Consider the following 27,913-nt stretch of genomic DNA (forward strand, 5'->3'; position numbering starts at 1 on the left):
CTCAAAAAAAAAAAAAAAAAAAAGATTTAGCACCTTAAACTTTCCAGGACTTAAGGAAAAAGGAAAAAAGTAATTTTTTTCTTATCTTAAAACAAATGACAAGCAGAGTACAAAAGCTCAAAATAAAAATGTCCTAAAACAGACTCTAATATTCATACAAATATAATCTATAATAAAAGTAGCATTGCAAATCAGCAGAGAGAAAAATGACTGGCCAAATAGTGTTGTAAAAATTCATTAACTGCTTGGGGAAAAAAACTGAGTTGTACTCAACAAGAGGAAGGGCTTTCAAAGCATTTTAAAAACAATAGACATCACACACACACAAAATCTATGGGTATCAAAAACTGCCACAAAAAATCGGGCCAAACAAAATATTCTTAATATATAAAAAAATCTTATAAATTAGTAAGGAAAAAGTTTTTAAAATAGTCTAAGAATGTGAAAAGACAAGAGAAACACAAAAAACACATTAACTTTACTAGCATCAAAGACATGCATGTTAAAACAACGATACAATACTTTTCACTTATTAAATGGTAAAAATAAAAAATATAATACCCAATGTAGGCAAAGGTTGACACTTATATAAATCACTTGAAAGAAGGAAGTAATTAGCAACAGATACAGTATTATCTAAAAGTTATATCATTTGGTCCAGTAATTCCACCATCAGATGTCAATGCTAACACTTCTCTGCTCATCAGTCCCAAAGATAGAAGACACTTTTAAATGGTCTTAACCTTCTTAAAGGACTTTTCCCCCAATACCCAGAAACTCCTTTTCTGCTGCTCCAACCAGCTCTCTCAGAGCATCCAGCTGTTTTTTAAACTCCTCCCTTCCTCCCCAAAGGTCTCCCTTCTTTCTTGCACATAACATTCAAATATTTCTTGAATAAATGAATGAGTAAATAATAACAACATAAATCCAATTCTGATAAAGAAAATAAAATTACTGAGTTTAACTCTAGATGGACTACAGGATGCTTTTATTTTCCTCTCTACACCATTCTATTTCCTCCAAATTTTCTAGAACAAATACATACCATGTATACTTTTATAACATGGAGAGAATAAACACACAAAACTGTACTTTCTCCTCCATTTGAACTGGCTCTTAGGTCTAGATTAGAGATACTCATGCTTGACCTGGGATAATAAATGAAGCTCAGCTGTATGATTTCCATATATTCTAGAAAACATTTAGGACCTACGGTATTGTCTGGCCTCAACAAGCAACCATTAGATCAGTTCTCTTTTCTGGAATTAAAGACTAACACGTTAACACAAAATTAATGTACGTCTCAAAATCAAACAGCCATCCTGTCTGCCATCTCTGAGCACATTACAGATTTCCTCCATAATACAAATCTGGGCTGGGCACAGTGACTCATGCCTGTAGCCCCAACACTTTGGGAGGCTGGGGCGGGAGGATCACTTGAGGTCATCGAAATCAGCCTAGGCCAACACAGTGAGACCCCATCTCCACAAAAAATTTAAAAATTAGCCAGGTGTGGTGGTAGTTCCAACTACTCAGGAGGCTGAGGCAGGAGGATCACTTGAGTCCAAGAGTTCGAGGCTGCAGTGAGCTGATCATGCCACTGCCCTCTACCCTGGGCAACAGAACAAGACCCTGTCACTAAAAAAAAAAAAATTAATAGACAAAATAAAAATAAATAAAAAAAAAAATACAAATCTGCCTAGAGGGCTTGCAACACTATTTCACAAAGTTGGCTGTATTCTTCCTCTTCACAAATGGCCAGTTTGATGCATAGCATATTTAGCTACAAACACCTCTGCTAACTCTCCCTGCAACATTTTCATGGCTCGCCAATAGATCTGTCCACAGTTCTCAGGTCTACCAAAGATGTGGTTCAATTCTTCTCTGATGTAATCCATCCAAAGATCTTTAAAAGGAACAAAAAAAATTACTGTCAACAAACAATTAATTAGACAAGTGACAAGGCTTTATTAGGCAAACTTATTTAATACCAATTCAACTTAATTTCTAAGAAACAACTTACTGGTATTTCCCTAGCACCCTATGTGAAACAATACCTCTCTCTTAGCTTCTTTACACTAAATGTGTAGTGAAAGACTTTTTTTAAAGTAAAAAATCTTCACATTAATCAAGACAGTCTCTGTTATTTAGTGAACACAAATACTGAACTTTTTAAAGAGGGAATTTTTTTTTTTTTTTAAATAAAAGATTTACCATTACCATGCACATGGGGAGAATCACATAGTGACTACTCCAAGACCGAAGATTTTGCTGAGTTTCTTTCAAGGCAAAATTGACCTCAACAAGTTCACTGTAACCTTGTTACCATGCTTAATAAAATTTGCTTGGGTGAGCAAAAATGACACATTCATTCACTTCACCAGGAAAAGTTGTCTGTGGAAACCAGTAGGAACTAGGATATTTTTTAAAATGTGAGTTTATTAACTATACATATCAGCCATACATATGAGTTCATAAATAAAGCCCCAGACTTTACATGACATACCTATACCCACAAGTACACTGTACAAGTCCCACAAATGAGGGTAATGCAGTGATAGCCAATGACAATGAATGCCAATTAACAGCCCACCTTTACCTCTTTGTTATAGTTCCCATTCCTTTTTGTTATGACCTACCTTATTAAGTTTTTCCTTAAAATACATTTTTTTCAGAGAACCAAGCCAAGCAAATCTTTTTCTAATCCAGATTTCTTAATAAGACAACCCACAGACCCTTGGGCTTGTGAACCTGAAATTATGGCAAAATTACGCGTTCAAAGTATTTATGCACAACACAAAGGAGGAGGCAAAGTCAGGATTCAAATTTTATTCTAAAAAAGGGCCATGAGGCAAAAAAAAGCTAAGAAACACCATTTGAACCATAGTAATTGATTACTGCACATGCAAACGCTCATGTGTCTGTGAGCAAAGTCTACTTACCAGAATCTACAGATCCAAACTCTCTCAAAGCCCTCTCATAATATTCTCTTATATTTGCCATCTTGCAGGATTCCTAACAAAAAATAATCAGACAATCTTCCCTCAAAAGCCTATTTTATAATGTCGCAAACTCATTTCAATCATATTGTTAAGCAACTACAATCTGTTAGGTATTTGAAGGGGAAGGTGGGTTAGGGTTTAAGATGAATACAGCCTGGCTCTCAACCTGTCCAGAAAAAGGTCAAATGTACTACTTACCAAAGTGAAGTAAATGTCAAACATAAAAACACTTTGCTCTGGTAGCATGGAGAAAAGCCTAATTAGAAAAAGTAAGCGAACATGGGCAGCTTCACAGGAAACATAATATTTGATGGCATTGAGGGATGAGTAGGATTTAAATTTTTTTTGAATGGAGAAGGTTATACTCTCATGGCTAAGGATTTCTTCCTTTTCAGTATCTGGGCTCTGGCACATACTAGTTATACCCACCTTAAAACTTCTTTTATCAAGGCAAAGTCTAAACAAATACTAGATATACAACCTTCAGCGAGTTTTTTAAACTCTCTCACCTTAAATATTTCCTCACCTATAAAACAAGGGTAATAATTAGCACAACTACAAGTATTAAACTAAAATGTTAATTAAGCACCTAGCAGAATACCTGTAACTAACTTTACAATCAATAACCGCTAATTCTTTTTTTTTTTTTTTTTAGACAGTCTTGCTCTGTTGCCCAGGCTAGAGTGCCACGGCATCAGTCTACCTCACAGCAACCTCAAACTCCTGGGCTCAAGCAATCCTCCTCCCTCAGCCTCCTGAGTAGCTGGGACTACAGGCACATGCCACAACACCCGGCCAATGTTTCTATTTTTAGTAGAGACAGGGTCTCACACTTGCTCAGTCTAGTCTCAAACTCCTGACCTCAAGTGATCCTCGCACCTCAACATCCCAGACAGAGAGCTAGGATTACAGGTGTGAGCCAGCACATCTGGCCTAATTCTTTACCTCTATTTTTTTTTTAATGTATTCTTTGTTTCATTTTCAAAGTAGATTAACATCTTCAATTTAAAAATCCTTTTGTATAGTAAAATGACTATTTTCTCATTCATATTTTCCTTCACTGAGATTGTATTATATTATAGAAAGCCAATTTAACCTCATTTTTACAAATGCATGAAAAACAGAATCATACTTTGTGAAGGGCTCATAATGTTCACGGTACTATGCAAAGTCCTTTCTATCCAGTATCCCATTTAGCCTTACAACTCTCACACTCTAAAACAGTATAATGACCTCCTTTATAGATGAGGGTGCAAGGCTTAGAAGTGACTTGCCCAAGGCACATAACTATTATGTTATTAATCCAAAACCTGGCTATCAAACATTATGCTATACTATTTCCTTACTGTAAGACTTGAACAGATACTTGACTCACACCATGATTGAAACCATGAAAAATGGTTCAACCTCACTAGTAATTTCTAAAAATTCAAATAAAAATAATAAATAATCAAAATATCAAAATAAAAGAAAAAAAGCAAAACTGAATACTTGGAGAATCAATGAGGAAATAGACATACTGGTATATTTGCTGACTGACCCCTTCGCTATAACTTCCATTCCTTCTTCTTATTGCCTACATTATTAACTTTTTCCTTACAAATAAGTATAGTTCTTTTGGCAGACTATCTGTCAATACATAAAGAACCAGAAAAAATAAATTAGTACTCCCAGTCCTTGAAATGTATCTCAAAAAAAATCCCTCCCCCCAAAAAAGCTACATTAACAAAATGTCTATATAGCTCTGTTCTCGGTATCAAAACTGGAAACAACCTATGGGTAATCAAATAGTTAACAAAAACTACATGTTTAGGAATAACAATACAACCATTAAAAATATTATTTACATCATATCACATTGAATTATTAATCTTTTTCCCCATAATGGATGTGTATAAACTATGTAAAAATACAGCAACGTGTTTACAAAATGTTAAGTTAAAAAAAAAAAAAAAGAGAGTGAACCCCTCCCCAAAATGGCACATAAGTCAGAAATCAGTACAAAACAGGGTGCCAGGTCAGGCGCGGTGGCTCATGCCTGTAATCCTAGCACTCTGGGAGGCCAAGGCAAGAGACTGCTTGAGCCCTTGAGGTCAAGAGCTTATAGAAACACTGTCACAAATTAGTAACCACTAACCCATTTTTCCAGACAAGAAATGCTTAAACAGAACACTTACTTGTTCCTTTTCAAACTGAATCATTTTCCTGAAAAAATCGACAGAAAATGGACGGCATTCCTGTAAACTAAAAAGGAGTAGGGAGATGTCATCTTCCACAATGACAGAAAGCCTCTTACATCTCATAAATACAAACACCCAGGCCAGTGCCTCCACATGTTTAATGAAGACTTATCTGCCACTCAGTGGAAGGACCTGACCTGACAGCCACTCTGATAACTCAATGAACACTTTCAACCAGTAATGACTTACTGTTTACCATCAATAAACTCTTCCCTACCCAGTTTTCTTATTGCACTCTTCTTTCTCACTTCTAGAGTCTTAAGTTCTCTTGACTGCATCTCAAAATCTTTTTGGAGACCAATAATTCCATTTCTAAGAATATATTATAAAGAAATACTTTCCAATATGGATAAAAAATATTTGTGCAGAAATTGTCATCAGAGCAGCATTACTGTGGCCAAATAAATTATGGCACATCCAGAGTGGTACATCATTCAGCTGCTTTTAATAAATGATGTTTATGAAGAATTTTTACTGAAGGGAAAAAAGGCCAGCCTAATATTCATCTATAAAAATGGTATACAAAATTGAGATTACAGTATACTCTCAACTACACAAAAAACAAATTTTAAAATGATAATATTAACAGTGGTTTTTCTCTTAAGGATGGGATTATAACAAAATATTTACTGATCATTTCCCCCCACCCCAATAGGTATGAACTGCTTTTATTGTTCAAAAAAAGAAACAGGAAAAAAAATTATGTTTTAAAAAATAAATAAAAAGCCAGGGTTTTCGGCCGGGTGCGGTGGCTCACACCTGTAATCCTAGCACTCTGGGAGGCCGAGGCGGGAGGATTGCTTGAGCTCAGGAGTTTGAGACCAGCCTGAGCAAGAGTGAGACCCCCGTCTCTACTATAAATAGAAAGAAACTAGCCAAACAACTAAAAAAATAGAAAAAATTAGCTGGGCATGGTGGCGCATGCCTGTAGTCCCAGGTACTCAGGAGGCTGAGGCAGGAGGATCACTTGAGCCCAGGAGTTTGAGGTTGCTGTGAGCTAGGCTGACACCAGGGCACTCTAGCTCAGGCAAGAGAGTGAGACTCTATCTCAAAAAAAAAAAAAAAAAAAAAAAAGACAAGGTTTCACTATGTTGCCCACCTAGGCTGGACTCGAATTTTTAGGCTCAAGCAATCCTCCCACCTCAGCCTCCCCAGTAGCTGGGAATACAGGTGCCTGACTTTGAAAAATTACTTCTTGAAAAAAGTCTCTTTCCAGCCTGGGCAATATACTGAGACCTCGTCTCTACAAAAAATTTCAAAAAATTAGGCAGGCATGGTGGCATGCACCTGTTGTTCCAGCTACTCAGGAGACTGAGGCAGGAAGATTGCTTGAGTCCAGGAGTTCAAGGTTACAGTGAGATATGATCACACCACTGCACCCAAGCCTAAGCAACCGAGCAAGACCCTGCCTTAAAAAAAAAAAAAAAAAAGCCTCTCGGATTACTTCATCAGACAGAAACAATCTGGGAATGAGTGGCTGAGTATGGGGTGGAGAGACCAGTAACAACTATGAATATTTGCGAGTACCTTTTAAATACAGCTCTGGCCTTTTTGTAGCCACCACTTCGATAAGCCCAATCCAGGTACCTATCCTTCAGGGTTACTGAGTCAGCACCTGTGACAGCTAAGAGAGCTTTCTACAATTTAAAAAAAAAAAGAAACAAGCAATGTGAATAAATTTATAGGTATCAAAACAAATTTTCCGAGAACCATCCAGGCCACTCAACAGTGCTTTAGGAGCACTGCTGATGAAACAACCCTAGAGCTAGCCAACCACTCTGACCCATCTGCCCATTGCCCACACAAGGCCTACAACATGGAGCTGATACCTTAAAGACTGCCTCAGTGTCTTCTCGGCTTTCTGTACTCTCACTCCACTCTGCCCAAGAAATCCACAACGGCAGACAAACCTGCTTATAATAAAAAAAAATTAAAAGAACATATAACAAAATATCACAGGTACCTCATAAATATGTAAAATACTAGGTATTAAAAAAAATTGTTAGAAAATGACAGTGCTATGTTCTGAAAACTAATCACTATAAAGGCAGGTTTCTCCTAAAATAATCTGTATATAATTATAGATTATTTCTCACTCTGTCCTCATCGGGTCAGAATTCTCACTGCCCAGGAGGAATGACATACCAAAATACAGACAGCCTCCTGACCAAGTCACCCAAAGCAACATGCTCCAGTGAATTTTAGTTCCCTTCTGTTGGGAAATACTGCCTATACCTATAACATTATCAATCATCTTTAGTTAATTAAACAATTAATAGTCCACAGCTAGTCAGACCCACAGCTACCCAGGTCATGTCTCTGCTGTCTAGGACCTGTAACACAACCACTAACTAATCTAGGCTGAATTATCTGATCTTCACTTAGGGCCCAGAGGCACACACAAATGAGAAGCAAATCGGCTTTTTTCCCCACTTTATCTCCTACAATACATTTTTCCTATGAATAAAAAAGATTCACAGTAAAGCTTTAAGATTTAGACCTTTAAACTCTAAGGTTTACAAATGTATTTAGTTTAAAAGTTGTGCTTATGTTCACTTTTGGATGCAAGGGAGAATAACACTCTGTTAGTATTTCTCACTTGTATAATAGCTAAATAGAATAGGAAGTTTTATATAATTTAGTCAATTTTCAAATAAACGGTTAAAAATAAGCTATTAAATGGCATGCTACACATTCTAAGAGCGGTAAAAAAATATATATTTTTTTAATTTAAATTCTACTCTTGACCCTTGAACCATCACCATTTAATAACAAATGCCACTCTAGGGTTGGCTTTCGTCAGACAAGTAGATTACAAATGAGCTTTGGCTGAAGTCTTAAAAGATTTCCCCAAAAGAAGGAAATACAAAAGACCCAATTCACAGACCTGGGGGTTCAGGTGCACAAAGGCTTCTTCAAAATGCACGGCTATGTCAGGGCTCTCTGAGGCAATCAGCATCTGTAGCTTCTGCTGCCACATTGTTACAGAGTCTCTAAACAATTCAGTCCCAGCTACTGCCACCTCCAGAGCATCCAGAAAGTACTTACGTTGCGACAACAACTCAATCTAGATAAGACAAAGGATCACTGGAAAATTAATTACTGAAACCTAAATTATCTATGTAAATGGTAATTAGACCACATTTGAGGCAATACTTTCAACACAGCCTTTCCACTAAGACTTTTACCATGGCTGCTAAACAAGCACAAAGTGAACAATCTGAAATTCCTCCTCCTTTCTGTGCTCCTATCCATGAGGACTATCGAAAAACAGAGAAGACAAAAGGCAGAGGCAGGAGGATCACCTGAGGCCAGGATTTCAAGGCCACAATGCACTATGATTATGCCTGTGAAAAAAAACCACTGCAGTCAGTGTGGACAACACAGTGAGCCCCATTTCCAAAAAAATTTTTTTTAATTTTAATCTTTGTTACACGCTAAGGAAGTCGTAAGCTAAGACTTAAGGAGGAAAAGGCATTAGTCAGGTAAAAATGGAGTCCCCAGGAAAAGAGAAGGCTCTCCCAACCAGCATGTGCAAGAGGCTAAGGGTGAGAGACAGGTTGGATATGAAAGGAAATCCAAGTTCAGAATGGCTGGAGGGTAGGATGCAAACTGGAGAACCGGAAGATGAGGCTGAGGAGTTTGAGCAGCTTTATCGCAAGGACAATGGAAAGCCACAGAACAATCTGAAAATTTTAAAAGATCATTCTGTGGACAATAATCTGGAGAAAAGATGGATACAGAATCAGCTAAGTGTTTTAAGTTAGTGCAGTTAGTGGCAGTATGCTTATAGACTCTCGTTCAAGGCAAGGTCACCAAATGAGTAATTAGGTGGTGTGCTTAGGAACGGCAACATCAGAGATTTGAGGAGTACAGCGTATCTGAAGTTGCCACAGTGGTGAACATGCAAAAGAAAGATGATACTGGAAAGAGAGGAAGACGGCCAAGGCAATACTCAAGGCCCATGTGAATTTACAGGGTGTGACTGGCCAGCATTCAATAACTCAAGCAAGGGCAGCTGAAATCATCCAGGCCTGAGGTTTTCCCAGACAGATCCCATAATGGGAGAAGGGAATCTCAGTCTTGGTGTAATAATACAGCAGGCTACTATATAGCATGTGCACTACGTAAATATATGTAAAGAGTACGGAGAAAATGTTAATGTAAAAACAGTAAAATATAATACAAAATAACAAGACATTACTTGCAATAACATAAAAATGACATGGACCAAAAGAGGCAAGAGTTATACAAATAAAGAGCACTCAACAAAGATTTTTGTTCTTTTTTTCCCCAACAAAGGTATTTAAATACATCACACATACACTATCTCACATAATGCTCTCAACAACTTTGCAAGCTGATTTAAAAAAAAGGGTCACTATTTTAAAATTGAGTAAACAGTCAGAAAAGTTAATCGGTTTGTCCAAGTCACCTAGACATTAAGTGGCAAAACCTGGTCTAGAACTATGTATTCCCGTAGCACATTATTCTGGTCTCTGTAACAATCTTTACCATGGAGTAGAGATCGTTTAATATGCCTCTTACTACAATGTCAGCTTCTGAAACACAGAAATACATCTAATTTGTCTTTAATTTTATCAATGGTTAATCTGGGCTAGGCATATGTTCAGGAAAGGGATGTTCAGTAAAAAAGGAATGAGTGGACAAACAAAATAAACCCAAATTGTGAATCTTTGTTCCGAGTGTTTTTCACTATTGCTCCCTTTATTAATATGGACTTAATGTTTAGCACACACCAAATACTGGCAGCCAAATGTAAATGCTCTCAACATATCAAACTTCCAAATGGCCTTAGTCATAATATTAATATGGCACAAAACAACTGGAATAAAGTATATATAACTGGCAGGAAATGTATTCCCTACATCCTTACCCATTGCTTGTATTGCAATTCTGGCAGAAGCTTGAGTTCATGTGCCCTCCTGAATACAGTCATGGTTCTTTGGTGCCTCTGAAAACAGAAAAATCCCTCAGTTCATTACAAGACCCCAGCAGGGTCCTTTAGCCTCTGACATGAACAAAAGTAGTTTTGCATTTTCCAAGAATTTAGAGAAGAGACTGAGTTGCCCCTGCATGGTGTTTCACTTATGAATAGATGCACTGGGCAGCTGCACCAAACAGAGCCCAGAAAGAAGAGAGTTCCTCCTAACCTGGTAGCCAGTAACCTGGCGGCAAACCAGTCTCAAACCTTCAGAATGACAGGTCACCCAGAAGGAAAAGAGAGAGTGGTTAAGCATGAAGTGCTTAGAAGTTGTCTCAGACCCCGAAAGAGCTGTGCTTCTTTTCTTCTTTCAGAAGAAAGTCACTTTCTAGTCAGCCATTGTGACCATGTAACCTACCTTCCCTCTGAGGAACCCATTAATTGTCTTCTTAGCAAATCTTTCCAAGCAAAAGTTCATGTAACACTTCCACATGGCCCCTAGAAAAGTCAGAAAGACTATGTTGACCAGATCACCAATTCTCTTAGTTCAACAATCATCATGTAACTTTTCTTCAAAGGGAAAACTCCTCTGAAGAGGAGTATAAATTAGCCTGATGAAAAAAAGTGTTATTCTGATTACAGCCAAACATCTCAAATATTGGGGAAAAACAAAGGAGTAATGGTGTAAATATAAAAATCCAGGTTATATATCCCCTCAGCCTTTATCTTCTAATATTACAAAATAAAAATTCAATCTCTACCAAAAGATAATTAAGGAATGATAATTTTAAAATCTTCTGAATTAGTTCCTAAGTATCATTTCCCCCAAATAAATCACTATAAATACCATGACTACTGGGGAAGGTAATAGAAGCTCCACCTTTCACAATCAGAGAAAGAACAAGTGGGAAAGCCAGGTACATTGTAAACTGTACTCCAGAGAGGTTCCTGATATTGATTTTGATAATGGGAACAGGAACTTCATTTTCACACTCATGGATACTATTACTTCTATATCACACCATGATTTGGTGAAGTTCACCTGTTGGCAGAGTCTCCACTGCCTCTTCATACACGGCATAGCATCTCTCCTCCCTCCGGCCCAACTCCATGGATTTGGCTAGCTTCGTCTTAGGTGGCTCTTCTCCTGGCTGTGACTCTATCTCTAATTCTCGCCTTGCCACATAATCCCAAGTGAGAGGATCATCTGTGTGTAGAGCCTGAAGGCTGAAAAATACAGCTTATTGGTATCAACCCTACAAAAACAAACTAACTCACAATATCAAACAGATACTCATACAAGTGGTGAGTAAAAAAAGAAAAAAAGAAAGAATATCGATCAGACAGTTATCTATACTCTAAAAATGTACACAGAACACCCCTTTAACTGCAGTACCATAAGAGCCATTTCCCAACAGGCTCTCCAGACTATCTTCACTCACTGTATAAACTGTGTCAACGGATCAGAGCTGTCACACATTTATTTATTGAGTTTGAGAATATTTCAAACATCATTCACAGGGGCCAGGTGCAGTGGCTCACGCCTGTAATCCTAGCACTCTGGGAGGCCGAGGCAAGTGGATCGTTTGAGCTCAGGAGTTCAAGACCAGCCTGAGCAAGAGCAAGACCCCATCTCTACTGAAAATAGAAAGAAATTAGCTGGACAACTAAAATATATAGAAAAAATTAGCCGGGCATGGTGGTGCATGCCTGTAGTGCCAGCTACTCGGGAGGCTGAGGCAGGAGGATTACTTTAGCCCAGGAGTTTGACGTTGCTGTGAGCTAGGCTGACACCACAGCACTCTAGCCCAGGCAACAGAGTGAGACTCTGTCTCAAAAAAAAAAAAAAAACCCACATCATTCACAAACTTTAACTTTTAAGTTACCTCTCAAAAGTCAAATCAGCAGTTACCTATGACAACACAAGCCTCCATGAGTCCTGGAAAACCTTATTGTATCTGGGCTCTTGATTTTCTACAATAGATGCACAGAAAAAGCACAACCTACTCCTCTACTGAAACCCTGTAGATATCCAAAGAATAAACTGATCCATGTTCTATTTTATCTCTTGTCAAAGTAAGGGGTGTTACCTGAGAATGGAAATATCCATAAGGTAGGCTACAAGTAATTCTTAAGCCATATAATCAGACGCTACAGTGAAATTACCTGCAGCACTCAACTATAAACATCTATCAGTATAACTCTCATTTTATGAATATAAACAGAAGGTCAGGCAAGCAAGCGTTAGATTTTTATATAAGCCTTAGATATATTTGTCAATGATTAAAGATAAACTATTCCAAAAAGTAAGCAAATAAGTGTATCAAAAAACTTCTTCAGATACATACTTTTTAAATTTAATATGATACAATGGTCCTAAAACTTAGCTTTTTCTTCAGGAATTTAGTGTGGTACCTTCTTTTCCTCCCTACTAAACATCCAACCTGAAACTCTTACCACAAGATCAGAAATAGACATGTTCACCATTCTACTATTTTACTTACTCATCATAAATTTCTTTTTGGAGATCTTTGGCAAACTCAAATAGCTGTGCAATTGAAAGCAGTGACAGGTGAAATTCCGCACCTAAATTTAAAAAGCAGGGGAGGAGAGGTTCACTGTCAATAAGACTCTTAAGAATCACTTTACTCTAAAAGTAGCATTTTCTTAGTACTATAATTTTTTTTTTTTTTTCAATTGCGAAATGGGGGCCAGGCACGGTGGCTCACGCCTGTAATCCTAGAACTTTGGAAGGCCAAGGTGGGAGGATCACTCGAGGTCAGGAGTTACCCTGCCTCTACAAAAAATAGAAAAACTAGCCAGGCGTGGTGGCACATGCCTGTCGTCCCAGCTACTCAGAAAGCTAGGGCAGGAGGATCGCTTGAGCCCGGGAGTTTGAGGATGCTGTAAGCTATGCTGATGCCACAGCACTCTACACAGGGCAACAGAGTGAGTCTGCCTCAAAAAAAAAAAAGAGAGAGAGAGAAATGGGACAAAATAGAGAAAAACAAAGTTACCCCATAGTCCCCCTATACAAACAAAGCCATTATTAATATTCTAGAGTATTTATAAGGTAACAGACTAAATCATCTATTTCTTTCAATTCCCCATGAGTTAAGTACTCAGTAAGAACTTACTGAAATTTCCATTTATAGCTGAGGAGAAATAAGCCTTTTCTGTCCCATAGAATTTTACATACATTCTAATCGAAAATTTCAAAATTAGCTAAAGGTCTTCCTCATTATGAAAAGAATGTTTCACTTCCCTACCAAAAATAAATGTTCATACTCAAAGAACACTGAAAATTAAACAAAAATAAACAAATGTTCACAAGATACCTACCTTTAATTATGCTTACAGAATTTTTGTAGACAATCCGTGCCAACTCGCCCTGAAGGATTTCTTCAGAATAATCAAGATTCTCCTAGAGTGTTACATTAAACATAACTCATCAGTAGTGCCAGTAAGTAGAAAAAGCACCAGGATGAAAAGTAACAGTCCTAGACTACCTGTGCCACATGACCTCTGGCAAATCACCTCTCTGGGCTAGTTCCCTCTCATGTAAAATGTGCAGCTTGAACAAGATCACTGGTCTTCCAACTGTGTTCTCACAGGCTGCTGGAGTAGCGGCAAGATAACATGGCTTAAGGCCTCACTCTCCATCTACACCACAACCCGTCAGGTTTTATATGCCTTGTTTGCCCTTCTGTATATTATTTTCTTTGAATAAGAAAAGTTCTGAGATGGAAACCACAATAACAGACGATAGCAAAGTTCCTTTTTTAGCACTAATATTCTAAATCTTTTTTTAAAATTGTCACATTAAAAATCATATAAAAACGGAAAGGAGGCTAAGAACCACACATTTCACAACTTTTCTCAAGTTCCTTCAACCCATTAATAAATCACTTACTGAGACCATACAGTATTAAAGAATACCATTTCGCCATTCTATCTGTAATAATTTTAAAGACCACTTCAGTTAGTCCAAATATCTGTTTTTAAACCACAAAACTTCATTTCTATTACTAAGCCTATTTATTTAATTAAATCAACACTAGACCCATCTTAAAGCTGCAAGATGTGACAACATTAAATTGAAAAGAAAAATATATTTCAAAGATTTTCTCTTCCTCTTAAGCAGGCTCAAAACACCATATATTAATAAATTACAATACAATCAATATTTAAGACCTTACCACATCCATGTTGGCTTTTTCAAATTCTTGCTTTTCTTTCCTCAGTTTTTCAACATGCATCAGCTCCATCCTAAAGTACTACAGAAAGGAAATAATAAACTGAAAGTCTTTAGAGATGCTTTTTTTAAAAATTAGAAATATGTAAGATGCCATTTTTTTTTTACCCATAAATATGGGATCTGGAAAAGTCTGGGGGTGTTATATTTTATTTTGCTATGAAACCAGCTGACACTAACAAGGTATGGTAAAAATGGTATTATTTTATGCTCTTTTGACAAGCAATTTGGACATATGAATCAAAAACTTTAAAAATGTTTGTACTCTCACAGTCATCACTTCACTAAACTATAAATTCAAGTCCTAAGTTAGTGAAGATGTCCTTAATACAGCTGATAAGTATATAAGGTTGTCATCTAACAGTGAAGGTTATTGCAAGGGATTTTATTTATGACCTTATCCATATATTTCAAGTGTCAACAAAGGCCAAATGGGAAATCTGGACTTCTAACCCCATCTAGCAGCAAAGAAGCAAAGCAGTATCCAAGAAGATATACTAAACAGAAGATTTAAACAATCTCCAGAATTTTATAATAGCCAAAATGTCTAAGACTCAATAGAAAATCACTTACTATACCAAGAACCAAGAAAATCTCAACTTGACGAAGTAAAGACAATCAAGAGACGCTTCTGGGAGGCCAAGGCAGGCGGATCGCTTGAGGTCAGGAGTTTGAGACCAGCCTGAGCAAGAGCAAGACCCCGTCTCTACTAAAAATAGAAAGAAATTATCTGGACAACTAAAAAAATATATAGAGAGAAAAAATTAGCCGGGCATGGTGGCGCATGCCTGTAGTCCCAGCTACTCGGGAGGCTGAGGCAGTAGGATAGCTTAAGCCCAGGAGTTTGAGGTTGCTGTGAGCTAGGCTGATGCCACGGCACTCACTCTAGCCCAGGCAAGAGAGCGAGACTCTGTCTCAAAAAAAAAAAAAAAAAAAAAAAGAGACACCAACATCAAGATGACACAGATGTTAGAATTATCTGACAAGATTTTAAATCAGCCATCATAAAAATGCTTTACAAAAAGACAAAAAAAGAAAAACCAAATTCTTGTGAGGATGCGGAAAAAAGGAAAATCTCATACACTGTTGGTGGGAATATAAACTAGTACAGCCAATATGGAAAACAGTATAGAGTTCTCTCAAAAAACTACAAATAGAACTACCACATGATCCAGCAAGCCCACTACTGGGCATTTATCCAAAGGAAAGAAAATCATCATATTGGTGATGTTTGCACCTCCATGTTTACTGTAACACTGCCCACAATAGCGAAGATATGGAATCAACCTAGGTGCCCACCAGATGAATGGATAAAGAAAATGCAGTATACATACACAATGTAGTACTATTCGGCCATAAAAAATGAAACCCTGTCATTCATGGCAACATGGATGGAACTGGAAGGCATCATGTTAAGTGAAATAAATAGGAACAGAAAGTTAACCATCACATATTCTCACTCATATGTGAAAGCTAAAAAAGTTCATCTCATAGAAGTAAAAAGTAGAACAGAGTACACTAGAGACTGGGAAGGCTGGACAGAAGTGGGGGATACGAAGGAATTTGTTAAAGGATATAAAATTACAGCTAGATAAGAGGAATAACTTCTAGTGTTCTATCACTGTAGGACTATAGTTGACAATAATACATAGTTTCAAATAGCTAGGAGGATACTGAATGTTCCCAACAAGAGCAACGACAGAAATTTTAGAACTAAAAAATACAGTAAGTGAAATAAAAGAACTGAGCAAGTGGACCTAAGAGCAGAATGCAGACAAGAGAGGAAAGAAACAGTGAAACTTAAAATAAAACAATAGTCTGGGCTTGGAGTCTCACACCGATAATCCTAGCCCTTTGAGAGGCAGAAGCAGGATTGCTTAAGACCAGGAGTTCGAGACCAGCCTGAGCAAGAACAAGACCTCATCTCTATGGAAAATACAAAAATTAGCCAGGTGTGGGTGGCATGTGCCTGGCTACTGGGGAGGCTGAGGCAGGAGGGTCACTTAAGCCCAGAAGTTTGAGGTTGCGGTGAGCTATAATGGCGCCACTGCACTCCACCATGGGCAACAGAGCAAAACTCTTTCTCAAAAAAAAAAAAAAAAAAAAAGAAAAAATAAATAAAACTTATGTTTCAAATTTCTGTAATATGCATAGAAGTATGGGTAATTAGATTATGAGTACCTTTTCTTTTTTTTTTTTTTTTTTTGAGACAGAGTTTTGCTGTCGCCGAGGGTAGAGTGCAGTGGTGCCATTATAGCTCACAGTAACCTCAAACTCCTAGGCTTAAGTAATCCTTCTGCCTCAGCCTCCCGAGTAGCTGGGACTACAGGCATGTGCCACCATGCCCGGCTAATTTTTTTCTATATATATTTTTAGCTGTCCAGATCATTTCTTTCTATTTTTAGTAGAGATGAGGTCTCGCTCTTGCTCAGGCTGGTCTCGAACTCCTGAGCTCCAGCAATCCTCCCACCTTGGCCTCTTAGAGTGCTAGGATAACAGGCCACGCCCGGCCTATGAGTACTTTTTCTATACTCAAAAATAAAAGTTCTTTTCATAAAACTATTTCCTTTGAATTATTTATGATAAATATATTCTAATATTTTGTTAAGAACAGGCAATAAATCCATTTCCATTTTGGTAAATACAAGTATGGAAATTTACAAAAGGCTCCAAAAAACATATAAATGACAATACCACACAATAACCCACTAACAGTGGGGAGGAATGATTCTTATAAACCTTCTCGATAACAATTAATAAAGGTGACAAAGGAATGTCTAACAGAATGTAAAAAGAAAAGATGCAATATAAAGCTACAATATAAAAACATCATTAAATTACTTGCAAGACCAGAAATACAGTTGAGACAGCTACAAAACCTATGAAAACCCGTATGTTTTTCCCTTCATCACATAGGCTTAATTTTCATTTGAGGACTAAATAGCAGTTTCTCCTTTATCTCAACAAATGCCTCCCAAAAGGGCACAGTTTCCAACAATACATCATTTCTATCATTTGGGGTGTTTTTAAATCAAAATCTTGGCCATCAAGGTGCTACAGCACCCTCCAAGAGAGTAAGTCCCCTAAGAAAGTCAGGACATACTAACAGTACCTATCTTAAGAAAGAGACAAAAAAAAAAAAGAGACAAAAAGAAAAAAGAACCCGGAGAAAAGAGGAACAAAAGTCAAAATAAGACAGAAGGGAGGGAGGGGAACCAAGGGAAAAAAAAAAGTAATAACAAAGATACAAAGAAACTGAAACTGGGCCAGGGGTGGTGGCTCCTGCCAGTAATCCTAGCACTTTGGGAGGCCGAGGCTTGAGCTCAGAAGTTCAAGACCAGCCTGAACAAGAGCAAGACCCCATATCTCTAGTAAGAATAGGAAAATTAGCCAGGCATGGTGGTGCATGCCTATACTCCCAGCTACTCAGGAAGCTGAGGCAGGAGGGATCACTTGAGCCCAGGAGTTTGAGGCTGCAGTGAGCTATGATACCACTGCACTCTACCCGGGGTAACAGAGCAAGACTGTCTCAAAAAAAAAAAAAAAGGCGGCGGCTCACGCCTGTAATCCTAGCACTCTGGGAGGCCGAGGTGGGAGGATCGCTCGAGGTCAGGAGTTCAAGACCAGCCTGAGCAAGAGCAAGACCCTGTCTCTACTAAAAATAGAAAGAAATTATCTGGACAACTAAGAATATATACAGAAAAAATTAGCCGGGCATGGCAGCACATGCCTACAGCTCCAGCTACTCGGGAGGCTGAGGCAGGAGGATCGCTTGAGCCCAGGAGTTTGAGGCTGCTGTGAGCTAGGCTGATGCCACCGCACTATAGCCCAAGCAACAGAGCGAGACTCTGCCTGAAAAAAAAAAAAGCTATAGTTGGCCCCCCAGAGTCTAGTTCTCTATCCCTTCACAGGTGGGGATTCCAACCTCTCACCCACCCAGACGCTGCATAATGTCAACACCTACCACTGGCCAAGAAATACAAAGATGTTTCCTCTCCTCTTCCCCCAGATTTATCCCTGGCCTCTGTAAATTAAAGTCTTTTCAACTTAATAAAGAATATATGTCTCCAAAGGACTAAACTTAAGACATCACTCTCTCACCCTACGTGCACACACACTCACTTCTTGATAAAGTTTCGGGCACTCTGGATGAAAACGCAAAGCCCGAAGAAATAGCTGCCTTGCACTTTCTGAAGACAATCGGTCCTCCATTTCCCATTTGGCAGCCATAATCCACAAAGCTATAAATGAAAAAAAATCAAGACTTCATTTCAATAAATTAATCAAGTCAGGTAAGAAAAGACCAATGCTCCAATTTTAATACTCAAACGATTTTATTTTTTGAGACAGGGTCTCACTATGTTGTCCAGGCTGGAGTGTAGTGGCATGATCATAGCTCACTACAGCATCAAACTCCTGGGCTCAAGTAATCCTCCTGCCCCAGCCTCCCGAGCAGCTAAGATTACAAGCATGTGCCACTACACCTGGCTCATTTTTTTATTTTTATTTTTGTTAAGAGATGGGATCTCACTATGTTGCCCAGGTTAGTCTCAAACCCCTGGCCTCAAGTGATCCTCCCACCTCGGCCTTCCGAAGTGCTGGGATTACTTAAAGAATTTTTGTTTAAAACCCTACCAAAAGGGGAAGGGGATGGACAGAGGGAGTTTCTAACTACAAAGTTTTGTTGCTTTATTTGAAATTGGAAAAAATATCCAGACACAAATTGGTAAATGCTAACGTATGTTCAATCTCGATGATGGGTACATAAGTGCCTGTTATTATATTTCATCAGATCTAAGAATAACATTATTGTAAGTCAAAGACAAATTTTAAAGGTGTTAAAATGCCAGAAAAATCACTTGGGAGGTTGAGGAGCGAGGATCACTGAGCCCAGGAGTCCAAGGCTTCAGTGAACTATGATTGTGCCACTGTATTCCAGCCTGGGCAATACAGCAAGACTCTGTCTTTAACAACAACAAAAAAAAAGCCAGAAAAAAATGTATATGTTAGAATCAATGAAATAAAAACATTTTCCTCTTTTCTCTATATTTAGAATAGTTCACAATTTTTCTAAAAACCCTTTGTCCTTCTACATGGGAAATTAACCCCACATGGATATTCTAGTTATTTCCCTACAAACTTAATAGAAGTCAGCTATCTTACCAAGCAAGATTGCATTTGATAAAAATGATGCATGGTTGGTAACCACATCTGGACTAGGAGGACCAGGAATGGTGGCCAACTGTTACTTTGGGTTTTCTTGAGCATATGACTCCTGAAATTGAGGATGGACATTTCTAGGATCTCTAGAAGCCATGCCCAGCTGTGATCATCCATAGAACTTCTAAGCCACACTGGCTCCCCCTACCCACTCATGTGATCTCATCCCTCACACCCGAACTGTCACCTTGTGAACCAGAGACTGGCCTCCAAACTGCTAAGAGTACTCTGCTGAAGAAACACACCTAATGCTGTACTGCTCTATCCTTCAAGAAAACTGGTGCCAAATGTAGCCTATTTGAGTCTTGTGTAGCATAAAGTATTTGGTTAAACCTAATATCCTGAGAATAGGTACTGAAGCACCTCCACTATAAAATATACCATTCATACATTATTCACAAGAGAAGACTTTCTCTTACAAAATGTGAGTACCTGCTCTATGCCAGTACTCTCCTAAAATCTATATTAATATTTTCCCCTTTAAGTTTTTAAAATCCCTCAAATTTGCCTCCAAATAAGATGTCCCTCAAAGGACCCAAAAGCTTCTTTTACTATCAACTGAAAAGAAATATAGTCCTTCTTGCCTGCAGACACAGTAGGCAGGGATGAACTAAGAGACAGCTGTTCAGGAACAAAAACTGCTGAGGCCAACTCTCTAAGCACAAGTCCTCAAAATAATTTCTCTTAAGTTCATCAAGAAAAATTCCAATTAGCTTGAGTCTAAATATTAATAAAATATAGAAAAATAATTGACAAGGATTTCACCATACCTGGCTTGTTGGAATGAATGGCCAACATGGCAGAGAATATCTTGCTAAGTTGAGTTTTGGTACCCTGTAAAAGAGGAAGAAATGTTTCCACTTCCTGCACAGAGAAATCATTGCTACTACTCTTGAAGTATTATGTACTATCCTCACCAACTGTAAAATCCAATGGGGCAAGATCTGCTATCGCTAGGGACATATCAGTAAATACAGACACTCTCATAATTTTCTCTCTAAACCACTACACATAAACATTCTAAATATCTAAAAATAATTTCAACTTTACTGAACAAATATGCATAAAAATTATTTTGTTTTCATCTGACACAGAACCCATTTAGATAACCATTCAGATATACAAATGTTACACTGAAGTTCAGCCTTTGTGGGATCTTTTCCCATTTGTTAATCCTACACCTTTGGAGAAAACATGGAGCTCAGTAATAAAGTATGAAGCTCAAAAGGCAGACTAACAGAAAATAGAGGAGCAAGACATGGCTTTACTTACCCATTTCTTACAGAAAGCTACATAGGTTAGCCAAAGTTGAACATCATCCTGCAAGAAAAATAATGTAGTAAGCTGGCTGAATTTGACCTCTATATATAATATACCTTTGCACAAATTAACTGTGTTAAAAAACGGGTAGATTTCAGAAGTTCCAATCTGTTACCACACCCCTCAGCCTAGTATGCTCTTCCTCTTAATCATGATAATTCAATCTCTCCCTGACTCCCATCCACCATGTTCCAAGATAAAATTTGTTGTTTATTCAATTTGTTCAATGCAGATCTTAAGTGGTCTCAATCAGGGGTAGCATCACAAAATTTGTCATTCCCAAGAATCTAAAGTACTTCCTATATATTAATAGTACCTCCACTCCCAAAGCCAAACTTTGAAGAAAATCAAGTTACTGAGGTACTTCCCCTACCTAACCATTTATCTACCACCTCTAAGTCTTCGGTGTACTTTGTATCAAACACACTATTTTCAGCACCATCCTCACAGAGTAACTATATGGTAATGAGATCAATGTTCTTACTGATTTGTTAAGTGGCTCAAAAAATGTTTCCAGCAGTGATACCATCATTAAAGTAAGTATTGAGGGCCAGGTGAGATGGCTCACCCATGTAATCCTAGCACTCTGGGAAGCCGAGGCAGGAGGATCACTTGAGGCCAGGAGTTCCAGACCAGCCTGAGCAAGAGTTAGACCTCGCCTCTACAAAAAAATACAAAAACTAGCCAGGCATGGTGACACACGCCTGTCGTCCCAGCTGCTCAGAAGGCTGGGGCAGGCAGATCACTTGAGCCCAGGAATTTGTAGGTTTCAGTCAGCTATGAAGATGCCACTACACTCTATCCTGGGCGACAGAGCAAGACTCTATCTCAAAAAATAAACAAAACAAGATAAAATAAGTATTGAGACACGCAAGAATACAAAAAATGCATTAGAATATCCAGCTCACAATATGCATAATACATATCTTCAACTCTTAAAGTTAAGGATGCTCTGATCACTTACTTTCCACTTTGCTGAACCACGTCGGAAGACACTTTGTACCCGGTGTATAATAGAATTCTCAATCTCATCCCTCTTAAATGAATAGCCAATGCGCTAAAAAGGAACATAAAAAACAAAGCCTCAGTTTAATCACATTTCTCCAAAAGCAGCATTCCTACTCAATCATTTAACAGTACTGATAAAGCAAATAATTGCAAATATCCATTATGGGCAAATCACCACTCAGTTTATCAACACCACTGTCTCCCAAACATAAGTTCTAACTATACAGCCACACTGTTTAATTCTGTATTTTTTTCCCAACTTCTAGAAAATCTACTTACTGCTCTTCTTTTCTGGATCAGCTCCAAAAGATTAATTTCATGCTGTGGAAAAAAAATACAAAAAAATAGAAACAAGAAAAAATTATAACCTTTTAAATATAGAAAATATATTGATTAAAATCATAAAGTAGAAATCAAGAATATAAAATAGAAGATCATTTGCTATCAATAAGGATAATTTACAATAAATGTCTAAAATTCACTGAAAATTGACCTTACATCTATAAAATACAGAGCCATTAACAAGCTTATAATTGCATGCTTCATTTAAAAATTGTTTTATGAAATATTTCAAGCACACAGAACACTCCATGCAGCTACCATACAGCTACATCAAAGCCTATATATATTTTACTATATTTGCTTCAAATCATTTTTAGAATACATTTCAAATAAAGGTGAAACCCCCTCTGTATCCATCTCTGATGCCACTCTTCTTCCTCTCCAGAAGTAGCAACTATACTGACTTCATTATCATTCCCACACATGACTTTGCACTTTAATGCTGTCTTGAATACTTTTAGATTTTATATAAATGGTATCATGCTATACTCATCATTCCATATTTTTACTCAACATTATTCCCTGTTAAACAGGGAATTCAAGTTCGTTCATTTTAACTGCTTTCATTGTACGAATGTGCAATTTACCTATCCCCAGCTCCTGCTGATGTACATTTGTTTCCAATTTTTCTTTGCTACAAAAAGCTGCAAGTAATAATCTTATACATATCCTCTTGTGAACATAAGCAGGAACTTTCTCCAGGGTGTACCCTACGCCTACCATAAATATGTAATCTCCTCAAGGCACTAATTTTTGTCTGCTTAAATTTATTCCTGTACCCCACTGGATTAGATCAGTGTCGTATACATAGTAGGCACTCATCAATTTACTGTGTGAATGAAATTGCTGGGTCACATGGTACATTCATTGTCTAACTTTATGGGATACCACCAAATTACTTCACAAAGTGATTGTACCAATTCTGTACTGATGTCAGCCTTTAAAATATTTGCTAATATAATGGATATAAAGCAGTACTATGCCCTGGTTTTAATCTATATTTACCATACTGCTGGTGAGGCTGACATCTTCCCATAGGTTTAAATATGAATCATGTTTCCCCTTTGTGAATTGCATGTTCATACGATTTAGTGATTTTTCTTCCCAGTTGTTTGTCATTTTCTTCTTGATTTGCAGTTCTTTATATATGTTTACATACGTAGTTCTAACTATACATGCTGCAAATATTTTCTCACATATTGTGGCTTGCCTCTTCACATTTGCAGTGTTTTTGCACAAAAATTTGCATGTTATGGCCGGGCCCGGTGGCTCATGCCTGTAATCCTAGCACTCTAGGAGGTCGAGCTAGGAGGATCGTTTGAGCTCAGGAGTTCGAGACCAGCCTGAGCAAGAGTGAGACCCCTGTCTCTACTAAAAATAGAAAGAAATTAGCCTGACAACTAAAAATACATGGAAAAAATTAGCCAGGCATGGTGGTGCATGCCTGTAGTCCCAGCTACTCGGGAGGCTGAGGCAGAAGGATAACTTGAGTCCAGGAGCTTGAGGTTGCTGTGAGCTAGGCTGACGCCACGGCACTCTAGCCCCAGCAACAGAGCGAGACTGTCTCAAAAAAAAAAAAAAAAAAAAAATTGCATGTTTAACAGAAATAAATTAATCTGATCATAGTTTGTGCTTTCAGCCTTATTTAAAGAAATCTTTCACTATGTGAAGTCATTCTTTTATAGTTTTTGCAAAAGATTTAAAGTTTTTCCCCAGAATAAGCTTTTCAACAGGAATTTGTTTTTGTGCATTACGTGAGGAAAGGATCTAATTTTATTTTTTCAATGTGAATAAGCAGAACCTCACTGATTTAAAACACCACTTGCGTCTCATAGCATGTTCATGGTTGTATGCAGGAAAGGGGGTACATATGTAAGACAGTCAGAGAGAGTGTGTGTATATGTGTTTGTGTATATTTTAATCTACTTACTTCAGTTACACTCTAAAACTAAACAAATCAACAGGTAGCTCTTCAAATATTTGAAGAGTGAAATCATTTGCCACTTCTCAAGTTTCCTTAAGGTTAAACATCTCTAATTCTTTCAATGAATCCTCCTACAACAAGGCTTCTATCCTCACTGCCCTCCAACTAACCTCTCCAATGTCCTTAAAATGTAGTCTTAAGTACAGGCTTAATGGCTCATGCCTGTAATCCCAGCACTTCGGGACACTGAGACAGGAGGATTGCTAGAGCCCAACAGTTTTGAGACCAGCCTGAGCAAGAACGAGACCCTGTCTCTACTAAAAATAGAAAAATTAGCCACACGTCGTGGCCCACACCTGTAGTCCCAGCTACTTGGGAGGCTGAAGCATGAGGACAGCTAGAGCCCAGGAGTTTGAAGTTGCAGTGAGCTATGATGATGCCACTGCACTCTACATGGGGTGACAGAACGAGACTGTTTCCAAAAAAATTTAAAAAAAAAGTAGTCTTAAGCCTAATACAATGCTCCAGAGGGGGACTGATAAGTGCAAAACACTTTTTTTCAAACGAAGATCTTCCGAGTACCTACCATTTTCAATGTCCTCTGCTCAACTAATTTACCTGAGGCTCTACTTTTGTTAACATACTTATATTTTGACATAATATGCCCTTGGCCCATTTTGAGTTAGCAATCTACTACAGACCCTAGGATCTCTTTCAAAAACAAGATTTTTAGCCAAGTTTCATATATAATTTATTCAGCTCAAAACTTCTAGTCTTGGTAAACATTTCATCTTGTTATTGGTTCTTTCTGAATACGGATCTGCCACCCAATGTATTAGCTATTCCCTCCCATCTAAAAATTGGTCTGATATGTATAATATCTTCCTCAATCAAACCTTCTATCCATTTAGAAGATGAAAGAATCTTGCAGCACACCTCTTTCCAAGTTGATAGACTTACATATACAAGTGTTAACTTTCCAACAATATGCTATTACCAAATTCACACTCCTCTATCTTACCGACCAAGAGGCAAATTTCTTGCTGAAATCTGATACACACTGTGTCTCTGGCAATCTCTTATCTACTAACTCAACAGAAAAAAAAAAAACAGAAAAGGGGGTGGAGGAGGGGAGAGGGAAGACAAGAGATTTGGGGAGGGGAGAAGAGAGGGAGAGGTAGAGAAAGAAAAGTTCAATTTGGCAAGGACTAAAGCCCCAGTGGAGCAATGCTACTCCCAATGATCACCTCTACCCCTGTTCAAAAATACCTGTCTAATCAACAATTCTGGAATTTTGAAGAAAATGGATGTTAAGCTCATCATTCTATAACTAATTTAAAATTTGTGAGGGGATTAAAAAGTAATGGAACTATTCACTTACTTGAACATAACTGATAAAGTCATCCTTGAAAAGGGCTCTTCGCTGTATTCTGTATTCTAGATGGGAAGACTTCTTAATGATAGCCCTGAGGAGAAAGACATTTTAACCATAACACTTCAAAAGATCAAAAGTTAAATATCTTTGGATTTTTTCCAGTTTATTTTGAATATATTTAAAACACACATTTGCCAAAACCCGATTCCCAAACACAATTATCTTTCACAAACAAGTATTCTCTTAACATGATTACGTCTGTGTTCTTAAGGCGTCAGGATACAATGTTGAACTTTCAGGAAAATCATCTTAATCAATTGCCAGGACCACTGATGATCCTACCTGCAAAGCCAATTATGTTAAGTACTTTTACATTATTTTATGTATGGTATAAATAAAGATTTCTTTTCCTCCAAATTCAGGTCACTTAGGTTTTAATAATCCAATCTCCTTCCCAAGTTGGTCCGAGTGCAGTGGTGTTTACAACTAATGGATCACAACTAGTTACAGATTCCTTTGTTCCTTCTCCACTCCCATTGCTTCACCTGACCAGCCTTTTAAAAAAAAAAAAAAAATCTTTCCTAAATTCCTCTTATTTCTGAGTTTTCAACATGTAAATTAAAAAAAAAAAAATCTAGGGCTGGGCTTGGTGGCCCACACCTGTAATCCTAGCACTTCAGGAGGCCAAGGGGGGGAGGATTGCTTTAGGTCAGGAGTTCAAGACTATCCTGAGCAAGAGTGAGACCCCCATATCTACAAAAAAATAGAAAAATTACTGGGGCAAAGTGGTGCATACCTGTAGTCCCAGCTACTCAAGAGGCTGAAGCAGAAGGATCACTTGAGCCCAGGAGTTTGAGGCTGCAGTGAGTTATGATGACACTACTGTACTAGTCCAGGTGACAGAGTGAGACTGTCTCAGAAAAAAAAACTAAATTCTACCTAAAAAGATTATTGCCACAAAGGATTTCTGGGAGAATATTCAGCGTCCTTAGCTAAGGAGTGAGCACACAACATGTGCATATTACAGGAATTTAATGCAAGATGTACAGATGATTGTCTTCAGTAATGATAAGAATAACATTTACTGAGCACTAAGAATCCACATTGCTATGTTCCGTGTTTCATTAAATGTTGAGACTTCCGTAGTCACATTACTGCATTCACAGTCACTGAGCTAAAAGAAGAAATAGTCACAGAAAACTAAAAAAAACTATCAAAGATAATGAAGTTTGTTTTTTTTTTGAGACGGAGTCTGGATATGTTGCCCAGACCAGATTGGAACTCTTGGGCTCAAGTGATCCTCCCGCCCTAGCCTCCAAAGTAGCTGGAACTAGAGGCACGCACCGTGCCCGAAAACGTAATTAATTTGTAACAAGTTACTGAATGCCTACTCTGTGCCAGTCGCTGTGGCTAGGCTCTGGGGCAGCATAGGAACCTGAATTAAATGGTTCCCATCGAATCTAGTTAGGAAGACTTATCTACTCCTCTGGGGCTCCCACAGCACTCGCATGTTTACAACAGTACACTGTAATAAATATGTCTAAAATGTCTGTCTCTCACACCAAACGCAGGGCCCTGTTAGCTCCCGACGGGCAGGGACCCTGGTTTTATCTCCTTTTGTAGCCGCAGGACCTGACTCCATAAAAAGCTGTATGTTTGGTGGTAAACAGACAGACGGATCACCTTGCGATACCTGAGAAATTAATTCTGGGAATTACCAGAACCCGGCAACGGGCTTCCGCTACGTCAGGAAACAGAAAACACAACCCCAGTGTCCCCACACCCGCCTCGGCCTGCCGCGGCTCTTCCTCCTCCCCTCCCCCAGCCCTCTCTCACTTAATCTCCAGACGGCTGAACAGGCCAGTGCGCTCCAGCTGTTCCAACTCGGGGAGTCTATCTTCCAGGCGTTCCTGAATTATCTCCGCCATGAGGTCCCAACGCTACAACACAGCAAGCAGCGTCTAAACAGCGAACACGCGCGGCAAAACGCCCACCTCCTCGTGCACACACCCAGCCCGCGTGCTCGCACGCACTGACGTAGCAGGCTCCCTAGGTCCCGCCTTTTCCGCTTCCGCCTTTGTAGTTAAGGAAGACCCTCTGCATTTTGCAACCGCTGTCGCCACCCTGTGGCTGACTGTGGAATTGCAGCGAGAACCGCTGCTGGTCTCCGACTCGGGCGGACAGGAGTGAGGGGGCGGAGCTAGGCTAGGAGCGGGACTAAGCGCGCGCGCGGCGAGTTAGACCCGGATCGGTAAAAACGCCCCAGGGTCTAGAGAGGTTAC

General features: G+C 38.5%; 1 protein-coding gene across 1 annotated transcript; it reads right to left on the reverse strand.

Moving 5' to 3' along the window:
• Positions 1–1,626: 1,626 nt before the first annotated feature.
• On the reverse strand, positions 1,627–27,671 carry UTP6 (UTP6 small subunit processome component). The gene is made up of 19 exons (XM_045525433.1): positions 27,468–27,671; positions 25,638–25,722; positions 22,270–22,311; positions 21,947–22,039; positions 20,935–20,982; positions 20,433–20,496; positions 18,565–18,683; positions 14,387–14,464; positions 13,530–13,611; positions 12,692–12,773; positions 11,230–11,414; positions 10,606–10,685; positions 10,140–10,217; positions 8,130–8,309; positions 7,072–7,152; positions 6,770–6,879; positions 5,180–5,246; positions 2,943–3,015; positions 1,627–1,906 (listed from the first exon to the last, which is right to left on the reverse strand). Exons 1-19 carry the CDS (start codon positions 27,557–27,559, stop codon positions 1,749–1,751), a joined length of 1,797 nt encoding a protein of 598 aa, XP_045381389.1. The 5' UTR covers positions 27,560–27,671; the 3' UTR covers positions 1,627–1,748.
• Positions 27,672–27,913: the final 242 nt, after the last annotated feature.

Source organism: Lemur catta, chromosome 15 (assembly GCF_020740605.2).
Source record: "Lemur catta isolate mLemCat1 chromosome 15, mLemCat1.pri, whole genome shotgun sequence".
Classification (NCBI taxonomy): domain Eukaryota; kingdom Metazoa; phylum Chordata; class Mammalia; order Primates; family Lemuridae; genus Lemur; species Lemur catta.